General features: G+C 45.9%; 2 protein-coding genes across 2 annotated transcripts; both read right to left on the minus strand.

Annotated features, from left to right (window-relative positions):
* Positions 1 to 36: 36 nt before the first annotated feature.
* On the minus strand, positions 37 to 14,115 carry atp2a1l (ATPase sarcoplasmic/endoplasmic reticulum Ca2+ transporting 1, like). The gene is made up of 23 exons (XM_085904280.1): positions 9,136 to 14,115; positions 8,711 to 8,728; positions 8,117 to 8,199; positions 7,102 to 7,206; positions 5,973 to 6,111; positions 5,107 to 5,187; positions 4,897 to 4,982; positions 4,516 to 4,813; positions 4,266 to 4,432; positions 4,095 to 4,183; positions 3,913 to 4,015; positions 3,689 to 3,820; positions 3,490 to 3,606; positions 3,199 to 3,417; positions 2,990 to 3,101; positions 2,691 to 2,914; positions 2,407 to 2,627; positions 2,115 to 2,317; positions 1,952 to 2,037; positions 1,738 to 1,871; positions 1,519 to 1,636; positions 1,071 to 1,188; positions 37 to 369 (listed from the first exon to the last, which is right to left on the minus strand). Exons 1-23 carry the CDS (start codon positions 9,251 to 9,253, stop codon positions 353 to 355), a joined length of 2,988 nt encoding a protein of 995 aa, XP_085760406.1. The 5' UTR covers positions 9,254 to 14,115; the 3' UTR covers positions 37 to 352.
* A 21-nt stretch (positions 14,116 to 14,136) lies between these two features.
* ppp1cab (protein phosphatase 1, catalytic subunit, alpha isozyme b) lies at positions 14,137 to 18,824 on the minus strand. The gene is made up of 7 exons (XM_085904286.1): positions 18,410 to 18,824; positions 17,289 to 17,420; positions 16,831 to 17,061; positions 16,258 to 16,362; positions 15,543 to 15,766; positions 15,200 to 15,334; positions 14,137 to 14,884 (listed from the first exon to the last, which is right to left on the minus strand). Exons 1-7 carry the CDS (start codon positions 18,462 to 18,464, stop codon positions 14,789 to 14,791), a joined length of 978 nt encoding a protein of 325 aa, XP_085760412.1. The 5' UTR covers positions 18,465 to 18,824; the 3' UTR covers positions 14,137 to 14,788.
* Positions 18,825 to 18,900: the final 76 nt, after the last annotated feature.

The following is an 18,900-nucleotide window of genomic DNA, read 5'->3' on the forward strand; positions in this document are numbered from 1 at the left end:
GACAGAGGACACAAAAACACAACAGCTGAGAATATCCAAGTTTAACAAAAAAGTCACTTTTAATACATCATTGCCTAGAATAAAATCTTAAATACTTTGATACTGAATTTGCAGGGACATCTCCCTTTTTTTAAATTTCAATCTCCTTCCTTATATAGAGGCTATTTTTATACACATTTTTAACACATTTTGTTGATTTTTTTTTTACACGTTTCCCTGTATTTTATCTTCTCTCCTCTGTTGGTTGGTTCAGTTGGGCCTTGCGGTTTTGATGCTCCTTTCATTCTCTCTCTCTCTCTTTCTAGTCTCCAACTATTACTATCCAACCCTTGTAAGATCTCCCTCTACAACTCTATTTAGCTTCTGTACCTGCCAAGAGAAAAGAAATCAGTTAAAAAGGGAACGAAGATGAGATACAACATAAAACTACAGAGACAAGGACGATTTGGGGTCAATGTGAATTTCCCCCAAATCAACTCTAATAAAAGCAAGCGACTTAAGACTAGAAATATGTCCATAAATGACACACGTAAAAGCTTTTTCTAAAACTAATTGTCTACTATCTTGAATAAACACACTACAGAGCCAGCAATACTACTGTGCTCCTAATGCGGACATTAACAAGCTCTAAAACAGATGCGAAGGACTAAAATCGAGCTCAACTCACCACGGGAACCACTGATGTCATGTGACATCAGTAATGCGCACAAACATGGCTCCAAAATACATAAAATGGTACAGTAGGCAAACTACACACATACCAGATGGATGTGTATGAGGACGAGGGACACCGACATGCATTAAAAAACACTCGCGTGCATTAAAAAGACAAAGACTAGCAGTTTTTGGCATATTTACAGTATCTTACTTTAGTTACAGGCTAATGGTGGGGATGGACTGAATTAGCCTGGAAATCAACAGAAGGCGTTAATGTGATAATGAAAGGCGAGTCAATGGTATGATAGGTATGACTGAACCTGGATGGGTTTACATTTTGTTAATGATGTTAAAAAAAAAATGGAGTAGATGTTCTATTAAAAAAGAAAGAGGAGGAATGCAGAAATACTTACACTCGACGTAGTTACGGGCGGCAAACTTCAACACCTCGTCAATCAAGATGACGGGGAAGGAAAGTTTGACGACCATAAGCCACTGGTCTACATTCAGATGGGTCAACTTGAAGATCATCTGAGGGGTTGTGAAGGGTTCAAGAGTGAGCGGTGTCGCATGAGAAGCAACAATGGTGACTACGCCTCAGAGAAAACCCAAGTATTCGAGTTGCCACGACAGGAGGGGGTGAAACTTTGATTTGTTGGAATACATTCCCATATGAAAAAAAAAAATGTAAATATTGAATTCATTATTTCCAGATGACAAAGGCAGGAAAGGGATGTTTGTTTTTAGTTGCGGGATTGGCATTCTTATTTTGGCTGGAGAATTAGAATCAGGTTAAGTGTTAAAAGCAGTACAACGAGAGAAAAATCTGTGTCACTTGATGTTCTGCGTCAATCAACTTACGGGAAGAGGGTCAACATAGATGATCATGAAGTGCAGGGACATGGAGAGAGTCATGGCGGCGAGAAGCCAGAAGTTGCTCCACGGGGGCATGCGGATCAGGGACTGGTTCTCAGACAAGCTAGGGGGGAAAAAAAAAAAAAAAAAAAAAAAAAAGAATGAGTCTACATCTGCAGAGCTGCTTAGTCGCTGCTCACGCTCCTCATCTATTTGTAGAAGTACCTGTTGAGAGCATTGCACATCTCAATAGTGACCAGGACGGACAGAGCCATGGTCATGGGAGGAGAGGCCTCAAAGATTTCACACTCCACGCCGGTGAAGTCCTCGTTCTCGTCGTGGCACTGCATGAAGTGGGACTGTGGAGAGGAGAATTTGGGATTCAATGCACGTCTGAACACCGACGCTTGTGACGTCATCGAGAGGAAAAAACACCTACCAGCTGGTGGTAGGTCACTCCGGGACCGGTGGAATCGTACAGGAACCACCAGGCAGCGCCACCGACGGTAGCGGCGCCGACGTATCCTGCAGGAAGGGCCCGAAGTGTGGGTAAAGAAAGACAAAACATTTCAACCAAAGACAATGACGAGCCGGCCACGCACCACCGATGGCCATGTATCTGAAGAACAGCCAGCCGGAGATCAGGGGCTCCTTGGGGGAACGTGGGGGCTTGCCCATGATGTCCAGATCGGGGGGGTTGAAGCCCAGAGCGGTGGCGGGCAGACCGTCAGTCACCAGGTTGACCCACAGAAGCTGCACGGGGATCAGAGCCTCCGGCAGACCCAGAGCGGCAGTCAGGAAGATACTGTGGCCAGACAAACACGGATCCATCAAGCAAAGGCAGGGCTGGAGATGGGAAGCGAAAACCAAGTGCTCAGTCGCTTTATGCCTTACCAGACGACCTCACCCACGTTGGAGGAGATCAGGTAGCGAATGAACTGCTTCATGTTGTTGTAGATAGCTCTGCCCTCCTCAACAGCAGACACAATGGAAGAGAAGTTGTCGTCAGCCAGGACCATCTCAGAGGCAGACTTGGCAACGGCAGTGCCAGAGCCCATGGCGATGCCAATCTCGGCCTTCTTCAAGGCGGGGGCATCGTTCACTCCATCTCCGGTCTACGGCCAGAGCGCAAGTCAGTGTTTGCCGTCTCGTTGAGGTTCATCGTCATCTTGTCTTACCATGGCAGTAATGTCATCATAACCCTGCAGGAACTCAACAATCTTGGACTTGTGGGACGGCTCCACGCGGGCAAAGCAGGAAGCTCTACGGACGGCCTCGGGCTGGTCGTGGCTGGGCAGGTCGTCAAACTCTCGTCCGGTGTAGGCCTTGCCTTCCACATCCTCGTCTTCTTTGAAGATGCCAATACGACGGCAGATGGCGATGGCGGTTCCCTTGTTGTCACCTGAAGATTGACACCAATTAAGTTAGTCGACGGTCACCCATGTTTGATTTACAGACGATTCGACTAGATACGAACCGGTGATCATAATGACACGGATTCCGGCAGCTCTGCAGAGCTCGATGGAGATAGACACCTCCTTACGAGGGGGATCCAGCATTCCCACGCAGCCAACAAAGGTCAGGTCAGTCTGCGAAGAAAGGGACCCAAAGGGAAGGGGCGGGAGTCCAGATCTCGTTAACTCTTAGATACTGTTAATTTGCCAAGCGAGGTCATCGAGCTCTCACCTCGTAATCGGCAAACTTGGTGGAATCCTCCAAGTTCATCTCCTCGGGCTTCAGAGGGTTGTCGCAGGTGGCCAGGGCCAGGCAACGAAGGGTGTCACGGCCGGTACCCCAGTCCCTGATCACGGTCATGATCTTCTCCCTGATGGCGTTGGTCAGGGGGACGCGGGTGGTGCCAACGCGCACATACATGCACCTCTCAATCACACCTTCAGGGGCGCCCTGTGGAGGAAAGTCTTTTTGACACCGGTCCTAGGAAAGTTGAAATATTTGGCTCAAGAGAAAGGCGCCAACCTTCACAAACATCTTGGCACCGCCGTCACCCTTGGTGGGAGTGCAGTACACGGACATGGACTTCCTGTCACGGGAGAACTCCAGAGTAAAGTTCTTCTTCATGAGCTGCTTGATGACCTGTAGACCAAGAAACATTAGAATTGTGTGAAATTTAATGCAATTTGAGGAGAATGGGTAGGTGGGGGGAGAGGAATCTTACAGAGCAGCAAGCGTTGGCCCTCTCAATTTTGGACAGGTTCCTCACGTTGGAGTTGAACACGTTCATCTTCTCAACCAGGCAACAGAGAGCGGTCTCAGTGGCCTCACCAACCTTCTCATAGATCTTTTTGGACTGAGAAGGCAAAAGGCAGCGATGGGTCCCGACTAGTCCACGTCACAGAGCAAAAACTTTGGAAGTCAATGTTCTGAAAAGGCAGGCGTTACCTCATTGTAGTCCAGAGAGGAGTCGTTGCAAAGGGCGCAGATGGTGGCGAGTTCCACAAGACCGTCGTAGCCGCTGCAGTTGGTCTTTGCACCAGCCTGGGAACTGCACAGAGAATCAGAAATGTTTTTGAAGTGCCAGCCAGTAATTATTGTACAACCTAAGATAAGAATTGAAAACTTACACCTCGCCCTCAGGGGTGTACTTGGATCCAGAGATATCGAAGGCATCGAGGTCAACGTGGCTGCCCTCGACGTTCTTGACGATAAACATCTACGACGCAGGAAGTCGTCAGGCGTCACGTAGTGTGCTCAACAACTTGCTGGAGCCTCGATGATTTTTCGAGGGAACTCACCTTGGTCACACACATCTGGTTGGTGGTGAGGGTGCCGGTCTTGTCGGAGCAGATGACAGAGGTGCAGCCGAGGGTCTCCACAGAGGGCAGGCTTCTGACGATGGCGTTCTTCTTGGCCATACGGCGAGTTCCGAGAGCCAGGCAGGTGGTGATGACGGCGGGAAGACCTGAGACACAAAGAAGGACCCGGTAAGTGAAACTCGCCAGCGCGGCAAACCGGACGACAGCCTTTTGTGCACGTTAGTCTCACCCTCGGGGATGGCGGCCACAGCCAAGGCGACGGCGATCTTGAAGTAGTAGACGGCTCCGCGGATCCACGAGCCTCCGTGGACGGGGTCGTTGAAGTGGCCGATGTTGATGGCCCAGACGGCGACGCAGATCAGAGAGATGACCTTGGACAGCTGCTCGCCGAACTCATCCAACTTGGCCTGCAGAGGGGTCTTCTCCTGCTCGGTGGCGACCATCTGGTCGCGGATCTTGCCGATCTCGGTGGAGACTCCGGTGGCAATGGCCACACCGATGGCCTTGCCGGCGGCGATGTTGGTGCCCTACAGTGGAGAGGTGGAAGAGGTGAAGCTGGAGATTATGCAGAAGGGGCGGAAGAAAATGACGACGGTGCGGGGAAGCTTACAGAGAAAAGCATGTTCTTCTTGTCCTGGTTGACGGCTCTGAGGTCAGGAACCGACTCGGTGTGCTTGATCACACTGACCGACTCACCTGACGGAGGAAACAAACAACTGTCATGAAACTTACAAATTAATTTTTGGTTAAAGAAACACTTGTCAAATTGCAGTTTGACGTGGATTTCAAATTCCAGTTCGGAGATGTGCTGTCAGCTTACCAGTGAGGATGGACTGGTCAACACGCAGGGTGGTGGACTTAATGGAAACAAGCCTGATGTCAGCGGGGACTTTGTCACCAACTAGTAATCACAAAAAAAAAAAAAAGGTTAACATCTACTTCAATCAATTGCCGCTAAGATGATATTTGGTTGTTCTTAATAGAATGTGTGTGATTTTCTGATTAACTAAGATAAACAAATTTAAGCATATGGATTTATCCTGCTCTTATAGGTGGCCAATATGTTTATTATTGAATTGGATTATGCAAGTGTACCTAATGTGCCTCGGCACACCGACTGCATAAATATGATGACCTTCCGCTGGAACATTAATTATTTTCGCACCCCATAATATTCAAGTGACTGTGAGGAAGACCCTTGCAGCACTTCTATACTTGATCCATGGATTTCATAAGGGTGCGGAGGGTAAACCGATGCCTAGAGAGAATGAAGCGCAGTTGGGGGGGGTCTTGTCAGCCAGAGGGGTAACAGGTGTACATGGATAAGGGAGGGGAGAAGAGGTGCGGCGGCAGGCGCTAGCCAGGATATTTATACTTTGTGATTTTGTTTTGCTCCACTCAGCATGTTTTCACAGGCCAGCGGCAGTTCCGCCGTCCCTTGCTTGGCATTGCCTTAAAAAGACATGACGCTTGGCCATCTGCTTTCAACGTGCGTCTTTTGATGGACACTTCATTAGGTGCACTTGCACAATCTGATACAAAATTCAGGAATTAACTCAATGTAAAATGCTTAGCTTTGACTGAGACGGACAGAGAGAGCAAAATGCTTACTTATTGTGGTTGGACTTTACTGTTTCTAATATTTAGATGACAAAAAGTCTCAAAAAGAACACGATAACATCTTACCAGACACCTCCACAATGTCTCCAGGGACAATTTCTCTGGCCTTGATCCTCTGTACGCTCTTTCTGTCAGAACGGTAGACTTTGCCCATCTCGGGCTCGTACTCCTTGAGAGCCTCGATGGCATCCTCGGCATTACGCTCCTGCGGGGCGCACACAAGGCAGTCGGATATAAACAAAGCTGCTCGTGCTTATATTGTTCTGCGGCTGACAATGAAGAATGATAAATGTTCTCATTCAGAAAAAAGCCTTGGCATGGGCGTGGTGACGTTCCTCCGCTGACAAATGCCTGACGGCGCTGCCAAACACTTAACGGCGTGCCTGCGGAGGCGTTTGAATAGCTCGACAATTGGAATCAGCCAATACCTGCTCGGACAACATCTGTCACGCGCACGGCGGGCTTAACACATTTGCTACGCAGCGCCTTTCCAAAGAGGCCAACCCGTGTTTTATTGCTGACTTTTCGATTTCAGGGAATTCTCGACTCACCGGCATTCGGATGTAAATCAGGTGTAGCGTTCAACAACAAACATTTATTTCTCCTCAGGATTTCAAGTAAATATTTTGTTTTACGTCTTAAGGAATAATATGTACGAGGTAATGTTTTGGGGGGGGTTTTATTACAAATTTGAAAAGCCTAGGACAACAATCATTTTGTAGACTACTAATTTAACAATATTTTAAATTAGATCATACATTGTATACATACATGTTTCATCATACTAACCATTTTTTAAAAAACTAAAGCATGCGGGTGTACCTAATGGAGTGTGAAGTAGGTTGAAGAAGTTACAATATTTATTGACATTGGACAGTGCTACTTGAGTGCATCTGTAATCAAGTACAAATTCTTCAAGATGAAAACTGCCGGGCTCTTATTTTGTTTGCCTGCCTGTTTGTGGCATATGAAGTGCCATGTGACATTGTTTATGTACGTTGTACTAGATGGTGCAACACCAGCGCCTAAATCAGCCAAAAGCTATTTTGAGCCTCACCGCTGTAAAAGCGATCGCATCGGGCATGAAGCGGAGGTAACTGGACCCCGTGCGCCTTCTGACATCACCGTAACTCGATAGGCGTGTTATTGCCCGATGTGCCAGGCACCCCTAACTCCTCCCCTCCGCCGCACTGACCTGCCACACTCCAACCACGGCGTTAGCGATGAGGATGAGGAGGATGACAAAGGGCTCTACGAAGGCGGTGACAGTCTCCTCACCTTCCTCGAACCAAGCCAGAACCTTGAAGGACGAAAAGAGAATCAATCATAATTGAGCAACAGTTCTCAAACTGAGGGTCGGGGGTCAAAAGTGGGTCTTAATTAAGAGCAATAAAAAGCTCTGAGCTATTTTATTCAAAGTATTGGGTGTCCATCTCCAGCTGTACATTCAAAATGTGTAAAAATAATAATGTGTTGCATTTATAATGCACTCGGGATTTCAGAAAGTTTTGACTTTATGATGTTGAAAAAAGTATATCATAAAAATCTGTGCCTTAGAAACTGTTTGGTAAAACATTTCAATGTTATAAATTTGATGGTAAGAAAAATCTAATTGATGGTTTATGGTTAGAAATTAAAATTAAAATTCACAGAGAGGAAATGATCACGACATGGCAGGTCGAGACGTAATTAGGTGACATCATTGTTATTAATTGGATCTGGACGTCCTTGCGACTGTGAGCCCATCGTTCCTTCCTTGAGTCCTGACCTTTCCCGAAGGATTCAGTTTCTCTCCTCAGCTTCGGCCTGCCCTTAAAATAACCCCCCCCCCCGCACGCACACACACACACACACTACCCCCCCACCAACTACCCTCGTCCTCTCACTCGCGCCCCCCCCCCTTCACTTTCATGACCCCCCAACCCTCCCTCTCGCCCCTCAATATTCGCCTTCTAAGGCCATCATGACAGCTGGCGGTGAAAGCTGGCACCGGAATTAATACACCTCCTCCTACAACACGCAATTTGTCTCAAGTTGTCGTCTTCCGAAATACACCGGGGGTTCTTGGAACCGAACCGAAGAGGGCAGGATTTGGGATGGGCGGTTCAAGGAGTCTTGACAGGACTCGTTGTCCCTCGGACCACAGGAAATTTAGAGTCTGCATTTAAAATGACAGACGTGGTTGGGCAGAGCGCCCGGTGTTTACTTACAAAAGAGATGCAGGCGGCCAGGAGCAGGATTCTGACCAGCAAGTCCTCAAACTGCTCGACGATTAGCTCCCAGATGCTCTTGCCTGTGATGTGCAAACAAAGGACAGAGCCACCCTGAATTTCAAAGTAAAAGTCGACCAGCAAAACAGAACTACCAGAATTAGAATAAAGACAAATCTGCAAAGCATGAATCAAGGCAACTGCACTCTTGTAAATTTGTTTCACCTGTAATTCAAAATCCCTGAAATCTTCTTCAGTTCGAAATCTTAAGTGTGGAGAGTCTTTGGTTCTAGAACTAAGGAAGCCTATTGACCCAAGAGATTTCTTCACTTTTCGGTTTTACACCTCAAATCGAAAACTGAAGATAGCAGAAGACTTCTTTAGATCTGGATTTGAGGAGTGAAAGTTGCGGTTCTAGATTCGAATACCCAGAGATTTCACACTTCAAATTCAAAACTGGATCAAGACTCCACATTTCAAATCAGCCCTCAATAAGCCTTTGGGGTTGAAGGCTTCAGGTCCAGTCGCCTCGATTCAACCTGGCCAGCCCTTAATCATTGACAAAGATGAGTGTGGTGGGCTTTAAACACTTACCCTCCTCAGCGGGCAGCTCTGGAGGAGAAGAGGAGAACAAATGTCAGTGAATCAAAGTCATTTAGCCAATGCATACAAAGGTTTGTTGACGCCTAGGAATAATGCAAGCAGTGCACAGTAATTAAGTCATTGATGGTCAATCGTGTTTCATATCATTTAACCCTAAGCCCCCTTTGAAACCTGCCTAAAATTATCCGAGCTCCCCGGCCCATATATCAGCCAGGAAGCTTCACCTGTCTCTCTCGCTCTCCAGCCATCTTCTTTGGCTGTCTTTAAATAGCCTCTCAAAGCCCTCAAAGATCTCTGCTTCTCAATGTCTCGCTGCGTGTCAAGCAGCTGTCGCAAGGCCTCGCTAAAAAAGCCGTCCCCGTGCAAGCTGAGACCCCCCCAAAAAAAAAACTTTTGCAAAGTCTATGCAATCTTACCGTTGTAGCCGTACTTGTCCAGATTCTTCTTGAACTGGTCGGGGGTCAGACCCGAGTTCTCGTTCACGCCAAAGTAAGCCAGGCATTCTGCCGGGCTCTTGGTGTGTGCGTTCTCCATCCTGTTGGGCTAGGTAAAGGGACGGGCCGTACGACGGTTCCGCTCCGCGCTCTCTTGTTGGTTCTACTCGTCTACAAGTGTATGCACCCTTGAGCCACCACCCTCGCTCTTAAGTGGCACCCTCCGATTCAAGAGTGCTGGTCTGACAGAAAGAGCGAATAAATGCATACTTGCTCAGGGTTTTATACCACCTAAGGGGTCCCGGGATTGGTGGACACCCCCTGCCGGCGCACGCCTTCGCATACCAACATAGGGGGCGCACATGGCGACTGGGAGGGCTGGCGATGGGTGGGGGTGTGGCGTAAGGTGGAGCGATGAGGAGGTGAGACAGGAACAGGGGGTACAAGGAGGCTTGGATTTGGGGAAAGGAGGTGAAGCGGCAGCGGTGGGTCGGAGGGGGGGTGTCACCGCAGATGAAAATGGGATCTGTTTTTGGAACATGCATGGTCAGTGGAATAAGACGAAGAGAGAAGGTGAGAGAGCGACGGAGGGGATCATGCAGACGGGCGGGGTGGGTTGGGTTGGGGCGTTCATTGAATGACAGCTCAACTGGTTTGTGCTGAGGAAGTTGCGGGAGGTTGGTGACGTGTTAAGAACAAAACCTAGGGATGTTTCTTAAGGTGCATATTTGTCATTCCATATTTCAGGATCAACCTAAAATGCACTTTAACCTTTGCAGGTGAACTTTTTAGTACTGTTCAATGACTCCTTTGAATCCTGGTCTTTGCTAAGGAACTTTGGGGAAAGGTTGTCCAAATTCTAAAAAATCCTAAGGGCTGGTGGTCTTAACAGTTTGAAATGGGCCAATACATTTCATGGGCCTATTAAGTTGGGCTCAGTAGTATGAACGGCAAGAGGTGGACACACAGGTAAACTGTACCTTCTGCCACCTAATGGAAGAATATTAGAAAGTGAATCATTCAGTCAAGTGCAAATATCCTGTGGCTATATATGAACATAAGTGAAGAAAGTGAGCAGGCAGAGGTGGAATGGGAGCAGGAATGTGGAGGGCAAAGCTGGCAACGCCATAATCGCACCGTCAAGAAGACGCACTGATGGATAGATGAAGGGGATCAAATTATATTCCACTTTTTTTTTTTGTCTCAGCTGCTCTCAGACTCCGACTCACAATGGCCTCTTGAGGGCAGAGTCACTGCAGTGAATCGGTCACTGCATTAGGCACACCTGCAAAACTCAATGAGATTATGAGTTGGATAGAAAATGGGCCTTTACTGTGCCAAGAATAAAATTATCGGTTTTATTCTAGATAAATTGGTAGCTAGCTGGGTAGATGGATGGAGACTGCAGGGCAGGTGTAAAGCACTTAAGTGTCCTGTGTGGGGGATCACACTGGTGGAGGGAAAAGCCGATGAAAAGTTGATTTACTATTTGTTTAAACAGCACTAAAGTGCCATAAACAGGCGGGCGTGGGGAGGGGGCGTCTTCAAGCTGGCACTAGAAGTCAATAAGATAACACATCAGTCACACTGCTCCAGCTCCCCCTTTTCTTGTCCACCATCATTGGATCCTGCAATCCATCAAGCTGCAATTATGTAGGAACAAATCAAGAATCGGAAGTTTTGAAATCAAATAGGACATACAAGTCAGGCATGTATTTGATAGGACGGACAATATATTCACAAATAATATAACACACTGATTGGCCAAGTTAAAATGCACGAGTTGTAGATGAAGAATTTTAGGTTTTGTTTTTTTTTTACGATTGTATTTTATACCTCAGTGAGTGGTAAATGATTGCGTGAAGGAGTGATGTCGCCTTTCAGGACTGATAAAGCCTCTTTGCGCAGCCTTGAATTCTACACCGGGCTTATTTTGAATATGTTATTCAAGCTATGTGCGCTATTGACGTTATACACGCTTTAACTGTTTAAAAAAACGCCGCCTGTCATTTGTTGGCGCATCAATAAACGCCCGCTTACACTACATGACACAATTAAGCATTCATAGAAACGACTGGACTTTATGGGAGTGTATACGTTTTCTATTGATCATTTTCACAAAATCGATTTTTTTCTACCGGTACAATGCCAACTTTAATAGAATTATGCACAGATAGAATAGACATATCCTTTACTCATAAACTAATGTGCCAGATTTGAATGTTTCCGATGCATTTCGCTAACAACGTGTTGGGCCCAGAACTTTGCCGGTTGGTCTTCAGCTGTTGTACAAGCGTTCTGACCTCTGAGATTTTGGGGGGGGGCTGCGATTGGGATCGGCCTGTCAGTGTCTCCCTCAGGGCGGCGCAGTGACATTTAACTCAATATCCCAGAAGGATAGTGTTTCCCTACACCCCTTCTGGCTCGAAGCCGACCCCCTCCCATCTTCGAGCCGCCACACGGTGCAAGCTGGGACAGCCGTGGGGCCGCAACATGCCGGAACATCTTGCCAGCTCTGAGGGATTACCGTGTGCCATCTTAACCCCAAACGCCAAACCCTCCCAGCCTTTCCATCATTTGTGAACACTATCCGTGTAAGTATTAAGTAGTGCGGGTTGGGAGGGGGGGGGGGGGACGGTTACGCAACCCAAGAGCATCTCTGCTGAGTTGCACAAGCAAATCAGAAGGGACAAAGACACTATCAGATGCTGAGGGGACATACTAAGAGGTAGAGAAAGCAGCTGGTAACGTGCTTCCACTTTCTGGCGCGCTGGTGACTAGATTACGGGGCAAACTGGAGTAGAGTTAACCTAGTGGGAACCAAATGTTCCCACTACATCGAGCAAGGTCCGTGAAGGCATGCTCGGCGCTGTGGAGGAACTTGAGATCACTGGCCTACATAACCTCAGCCCAAATCTATTACACATTTGAGTTGGACTAGAACAGGAGAGCACACATCTCAATTTAGGGGAATACAACAAGTATGGAGTTCCATAGGGAGCTGCGGTTAACGCATATGTTAGCTTCTGCTTGGTGCTCCTTGTAAGTGTTGACATTTCGCATTCATGTTTGACTGCTTGTCAAGCATGACCGGGAAGGATTCACTGACTAACGAAACGGACCGGCGAAGTTGGCTCGGGGAAACACTGAATTGAAAGACACGAGAGCTATTGGCAGTGAGGATATAATTAGTAGCGGGCAATAAGGCAACGGATAAAGGAGCAACAGCGTCCGTGTTAGCCGGGTACGTTTTACAGCATTAGCTAATAGTAATAATAGAAGTGGCAGCTGAGTCTGTGAATCCAGGATTCCTCTGCAGATAAAAATAGAGCAGGTGACACTGTGCTGCTGGGCATGGTACCATGGCAGCTTTACACACTTTTTAATTATTAATACAGGGCGAATATAATTTAGGTGAAAACGGATTAAAAAATAATAGGATTTCAGGTGACACTTTAAGATGAACCTAAAATGCAATAACATCATTACAGGTGCACTAAAAGTAATAAAGTACGCCTAGGAAATAAAGGAATGGAAAACTGTTCTCAATAACAAGCAGTTTTTGATTCCCATTCCTAATCGGAGTTTAGAATGTAATGTTTGCAATATTGAGGCAACCAGATTGGGCCCCTGGGGTCCCCCCAGGTTGTTCGCACCATTCCTTACACTTAAGGCTGCAATATAGAAGACGCTAGGGAGATGGCAGGAAAGCCACACTGATCAAAAGCAACTTGAAACATGAAAAGAAGGCAAAAATGAAAAAGAATTCTGTTTTAATTTTTTTCCTAGACCGTTCATCCTCACGATGATCACAGGTGACCTGGGACCTTATTCATTAAATTATCTATTGAGTTTTCCTTTTGTGTTAGCATGATGCCAACAGATATTAAAGTACTGTTTTCATACCTCAAGACACTACAACATATTTTAATAACTTGGCCCAATTAAAAAAACATTTATGAACAAAACAGTTTCCCTCTTTTGTAAAACATCATACAGGATAAAAATACTCAAGTACTGATATACTTACTCTTCCCAGCACTGACATTTGTTTGATTTTCTGGCATATATTTTCAATAGGCTCCCCGCCGCTGTCTTTTAACCATTACATTTCATTCTATGCGTGTGTCGCATTATATTTAGAATAGAAATATCTAGTTGCAGACAGCCTGCGGGATTGCATGAGCGTAAACAAAATCCCTCTCCTGTTTCGCGATACCGCTCGTAAAATGAGGAAGGCCGCTCGATGGAGCGCATACCAGGACGCGTGTACAGTATTACGACCTGTTGCGGAGGCCAGGGTGGTTAACAGTCACTGGACACTTCATTAGGTACACATGGACCATCTAATGAAATCCAATGAGCTGTCAGCGGGATAGAAAATAGATTGTTCTTCAACTTAGATCACCGATTGACCACTACTCAGTCTAGGTCAACACATTAATACATAAAATGCTATTATTTTGTGTCTTATTTTTATTGCGATGTACAGTATTTCAATGGAAGTTTTATTTTACGCAACGGTCACACGGACTTTATAGAATTAGATACTTATTGCATTTCAATTTACGATTGTTATTCCTATCATTAAATTTTTCTATTCCGCAACATTGTTTTCCAAATGAATTGGCATTGCAGGCGTTATCACCCTGGCCTTCTTTGGCTGCTGTCACCTCTAACATCATTGGTCCATTTTGAAGGCTAAGTGATGGACGGAGCGTCTTGGAAAAAGGTGTCGATGACAGCAAGATGAATGAATGCAAAGAGACGAACAAATGCCTAAGAAGGAAACGGGATCCTTTTTTTGGGGGGATAAATATAGAATGTGTGACACTCTAGAGACACACCCTCCACCTACATAAATAGAAATACAGTAATACAATTTGTTCCCAGGAATTCTCTTCATTTTATATTGCCTGTCGATATGTATTAGTCAAGATGTGTTCAGAAATAATTGTTCCGAAAAAACATGGACAAATGGGATTCTATCTTCGATTCTCGCTTTATTGGTCAACTTGATGAACGACTACAAAACGAACTCACAAAAATCTCTTTCAAGTAATCAAATCTGTACAAACCTAAACTGTATGTTTTTGTTTTTACAGCTCTGGCTCATATGAATCTGAAGAGTTGTGCATGTGTGTGCGCGTGGACGACGTATGAGCTCACACGCACACACATGTGGAGATTTTACAGTACAGGGGGGGGGGATAGGGAAAACAAAATACCCCCCCTCGAGGACACACGCGCCACCTACTGGCAGGGGTCTGCTGCCAAATTTTCAGTCAAATCGCTGCACAGTTGCGCTCGGCGGTTTCAACCTTTCCACAGGAAGAGTGGCAGGACAGCGAGAGGGGGGGGGGTCAACAGTAGAAATTTCGAATACTCTCACACGACGCATACAACTCGCCTGCCGTTTGAAAGCTCACCGGCACACGGAGGCGTACATTCGCTCGATTGCGCACTCGCTCGGACAATTTGTAACATTAAATGTTTTTAAGAAGTACAGATAAAAAAGGGAGGGGGAGGAAAAAAAGCCCTGGGTTACGATTTGATTTCTGGCTGTTTGGTGAAAGAAAGGAGAAGAGAGGTAGAGAGGGATGGGGGGTAAAGGTCAAGGACTCAACTATTGCTGTCATTTCTTAGCTTTCCTCGGAGGGGTGACGGGACGTCCGGAGCCCATGCCGCCGCCCCCGCCGTAAAACAGCTTCTTGTCAGCAGGCTTGAGAATCTGGCAAGGAAACCAAGAAAGCAAGAGGGTTGGTCATCCACAGAGCACAAATAAATGGCTGTCTTAATATTTGATTCCAAACGTTGATTGAGTATGATAATACCGTTAACACTGATTTACATATTCCAGTGATCCAGCATTCTTACCTGTGAAAATGTTAATTTGCTGGCGTTCCGTCTTCCCTCATCCAACATCATCATCATCTTCTCAACTGACACTTCACACTTGATTTGAAAATATCCTTCCTGACCGAGTTGCTGGCCAACCGAGGTTTCGCGTCCAGAATTCTTAAGGGGAATCTTTCGGCTTGCTTACCTGGAACGAGCACATGAGGGTCTCGTCTACGCTCATCATGGCGCCGGCGTTGTCGAACTCGCCACAGTAGTTGGGGGCGGAAAAAAGCGTGACCAGCTGCCTCTTCGCAAAAAACTCGTAGCCGTCCTCCACGACCTGAAAGGCAGACGACAGCTTCAGTATTGAGGAACATTCAAATCATCTGATGACGGGGTCAGTCAAAGGCAAGGTGTGCTGCCACCTCCTGGCAGAATGATTGCAATGAGTCTCAACCAGGGGCGTGTCAACCTTTGTTTAAGGGCCAATTCTTTCTAACTTGCCTACATGAACGCAAGCACGGTTACAATACTATTGCCAAGTCGACCTGATGGGCACGGCAGATGAGGTCCATGTCGTGCTTGTGGAGGAACTTTGTGACCACGTCGGCGCCAAAGGTGAAGGAGACGCCGCGGTCGTTCTCGCCCCAGCCCAGCACGTCCTTGTCGGGGTCGGCCCACAGCAGGTCGCACAGGAGGCCCTGGTCGGGCACGTCGGTGGGGCGCATGACCCTTCGCACCTGCTCCATCGACTGCAGATCGGGAGACAGCCCTGCCAGAAAAGAGTCACCTGCGCTGTGGGTTCACCTTAATTTCTCGACACGCACATGAGGACATCTGGCGAGAACGTTGTGCACTTTGTTTACCGTCCGGCAGAACAGCGCATGATCGGACGGTGGGGAGTGTTTACCCTCGCGATTATCACCGTCGTCTGTTTACATATTCAGCAATGTGTGTGTTTATGGTTGAGACAGCTGATAAGAGCTGAAGCAGACTGTTGACTATTTTTTCATATTTCAATCTTGCGCAGTCACAACATGAAAAAATTGCTATCTGGCATTTCGATGATGATCATCTCAACAGAGTGCCTGGACCCAAACATTTTGACATCATCAATGTATTTCCAAAGACAGACTAGACAGTTGCGAGTCAAATGAAACGACAACGGCACCCGTCAGGCCTTAAAGGTCGGGAGATGACGCTGTTGACAGTCAACAGCTGGCGGCGATGAGCGAGTGAGCGTGTTTGTTCTTGTGACGGTACCTCCGTGGCAACAGAAGATCTTCTCATCAACAATGGCGGCAACAGGCAAACAATTGAAACAGTCAGTGAAGGTCTTCCACAGCTTTATGTTGTACCGCCTCTTACCTAGAAAAAAGAAATAATAATAATAAATTAAATAAACACTCTTATCAGGCTGCCAATAAAATATCTCAAGGTTCAGTCTGTTGCACCACACTACTAATGAATGGTTTTATGTAATCGGGACCGTAAACATCAGATGTGCTCACATCACTCGATCACGTGTAGCTTCAGGTTGGCACTGTCCCAATGTTGCTAACCACACGCTAACAGCTGAGAACAAACTTTGAGGCTTTTCAGAAGAAAATGTCTTCTTTGTTCATGCTCGACCAAGGTAACTCGCTTTTGCAACACTTGTTCTAAATTAAGAACATTGGAACCCCCAAGGCCGAGCATAGCTTAAGTGTTTCTGGGTGTTCTTGCCCGTTACGATCGAATATAAACTACACTCACAAATTAATCTGATCAAGTGGGGAAAAAAAAAAACATAGATCTATATATTAAATAAAAGAAAAAAGGGTGGGGTGGACTCACACTCATCATAGAAGCCATATATCCTGTTAATGGAGGCGCACTCGTGGTTTCCCCTCAGCAGAAAGAAGTTCTCCGGGTATTTGATCTTGTACGCCAACAACAGGCAGATGGTCTCCAGCGACTGCTTGCCTCGGTCCACGTAGTCTCCCAGGAACAGGTAGTTGCTCTCCGGGGGGAAGCCGCCGTATTCGAAGAGCCTCAGCAGGTCATAGTACTGCCCGTGTACGTCCCCTATTGATGCAAAGATCAAGTATGCATTAAATATACAGTTCCGTGTTTAATGTTTTTCATTTAATGTGTTTGTTGCTTGCGGGAGGGGTAAGTATTTTTAAAAATGTGCTTTATGGTTTTTCTAGAAAATTACCCCTGCAATATATTGTAGCACAACAATTTCATCATGACTGAGCACTAATAAGTAATTTGGCAGACATCCTCAAAGTCCCAAAGACAAGTCTGACCGCAAATCTTGAGAGGCGCCTCGAGTTCGAGCAGGATTGGCTGGCTGAGGAAGATCTCCCTGGATTTGAGGCAAAGGCCCCGAATTTCATTTTCTGTCAGCTGGACGTTTTTCCCAGGTCTGGAGCCTTTCACTGCAACCCAGGCAAAGAGCGAGAGTGGGAGTGAGAACTCAACAAAAGACCTCCAACTAAACATGTTAAAAGACAAACACAATTTAGAAAGTACAACATTTCAAACAATTAATAGCTAATACAATTTGTGTTGCAAAGCAGTGATTCTGAATTGGTGGGCATGGACTTAAACGTTTTACGGGTGGGACTAGGTTGTGAGAAATGACTTTTGGCTCAACGTCAAACTCATTTGAAAACTAGTGCGGTGTGTAAAAAGCCTCTCACACGTTTATATTGCACAATAATTCTGGATCATAATTGTCACAGTGGAACTTTTGTGCATTTTATAATTTGTTCGTTTTTATTTGAGAGGGGGGGACTGCTGGAACAGATTAAATTGATCCCTTCAACACGGCAAAATCATTTTAAACGAGTAAACTGTGTTACAAACTTGGTCAAGGTACCAATGTAGTCATTTTTATGAATGCAATTGTCATTTTCATCCAGAGTTTCTTGACAAGAGTATAGGAAAAGCACTTGAAACGTGTAGGTATGCTAAAAAAATATCACATACATCATTTTAAATGCAAATTTGATAAATACATTTAGTGAACTGTTGAGCGGGGCAGGACCCCGGAAAAACGCTAATAATTAATTACGTCAAGTGATTACGCGAGTTGTTTGCGTCGTGGTTTACTAACACGCGGAGGGTATTTAAGCAATTTTAAGTATTGATATGTAAATTTCAAGGACAAATTTATGATGAGACTAGCGTTCCATGACCGTCTTTTTTCTTTAAAAAAAAACAACAAAAAAGATACTCGACAAACGGGAAAAGCACTTGGGTTAAGTGAAAAGCGGTCAACCGTGCGTTAATTCGTCAATATGACTAGTGACAGAAGGGGAAATAACTGTTGAAATAGTAACAATTTACACAAATACTCCGTCGTTGTTTAGATTAGTAAACTTAGCTAAAATGGCTACCTCGGTGGAAATCATCGAAGTCTTACCTTCCAGCAGACGCTGAATGATGGAATCAATGTTCAATTTGTCGGCCTCCGCCATGATATCTTTCTACTTAAATTAAAAAAAAAAAAAAAAACTTTAAGGGAGTACTAGTAGTGGGTGAAAGTGGAGTACTGAGAGACTGTGGGGTTTTTTTCCCAGCTCAACTTATTTAGCGATAGCGTTTAATCGGCTATCGTTAGCCACCTAGCTAACCTTGGGGAAGAATGGGCTACCCAAAAAGCGCCGCTCAGTACGAAATAGTCGACATTCACGTCGAAAACTGCGCCGAGTCAACTATTTCCCATTTGATATCCAAATTTAAATGGAATTGTGATGAATTTAGTTGTTTCTGCCGTGGCTGCTTAGCACCATGCCATCGACAAAAAAAAACGACTGAATGAGCGCTATGTTGAAAGGTTGGGCGGAAATGGCGGAACAAGATGCCGGGCTCTTATTGGTCAGTTTGGCCAGGAGGCGGGAATAGTGGAATTCA

The sequence above is a fragment of the Syngnathus leptorhynchus genome, chromosome 22 (genome assembly GCF_054491065.1).
Source record: "Syngnathus leptorhynchus isolate UIUO chromosome 22, UIUO_Slep, whole genome shotgun sequence".
Classification (NCBI taxonomy): domain Eukaryota; kingdom Metazoa; phylum Chordata; class Actinopteri; order Syngnathiformes; family Syngnathidae; genus Syngnathus; species Syngnathus leptorhynchus.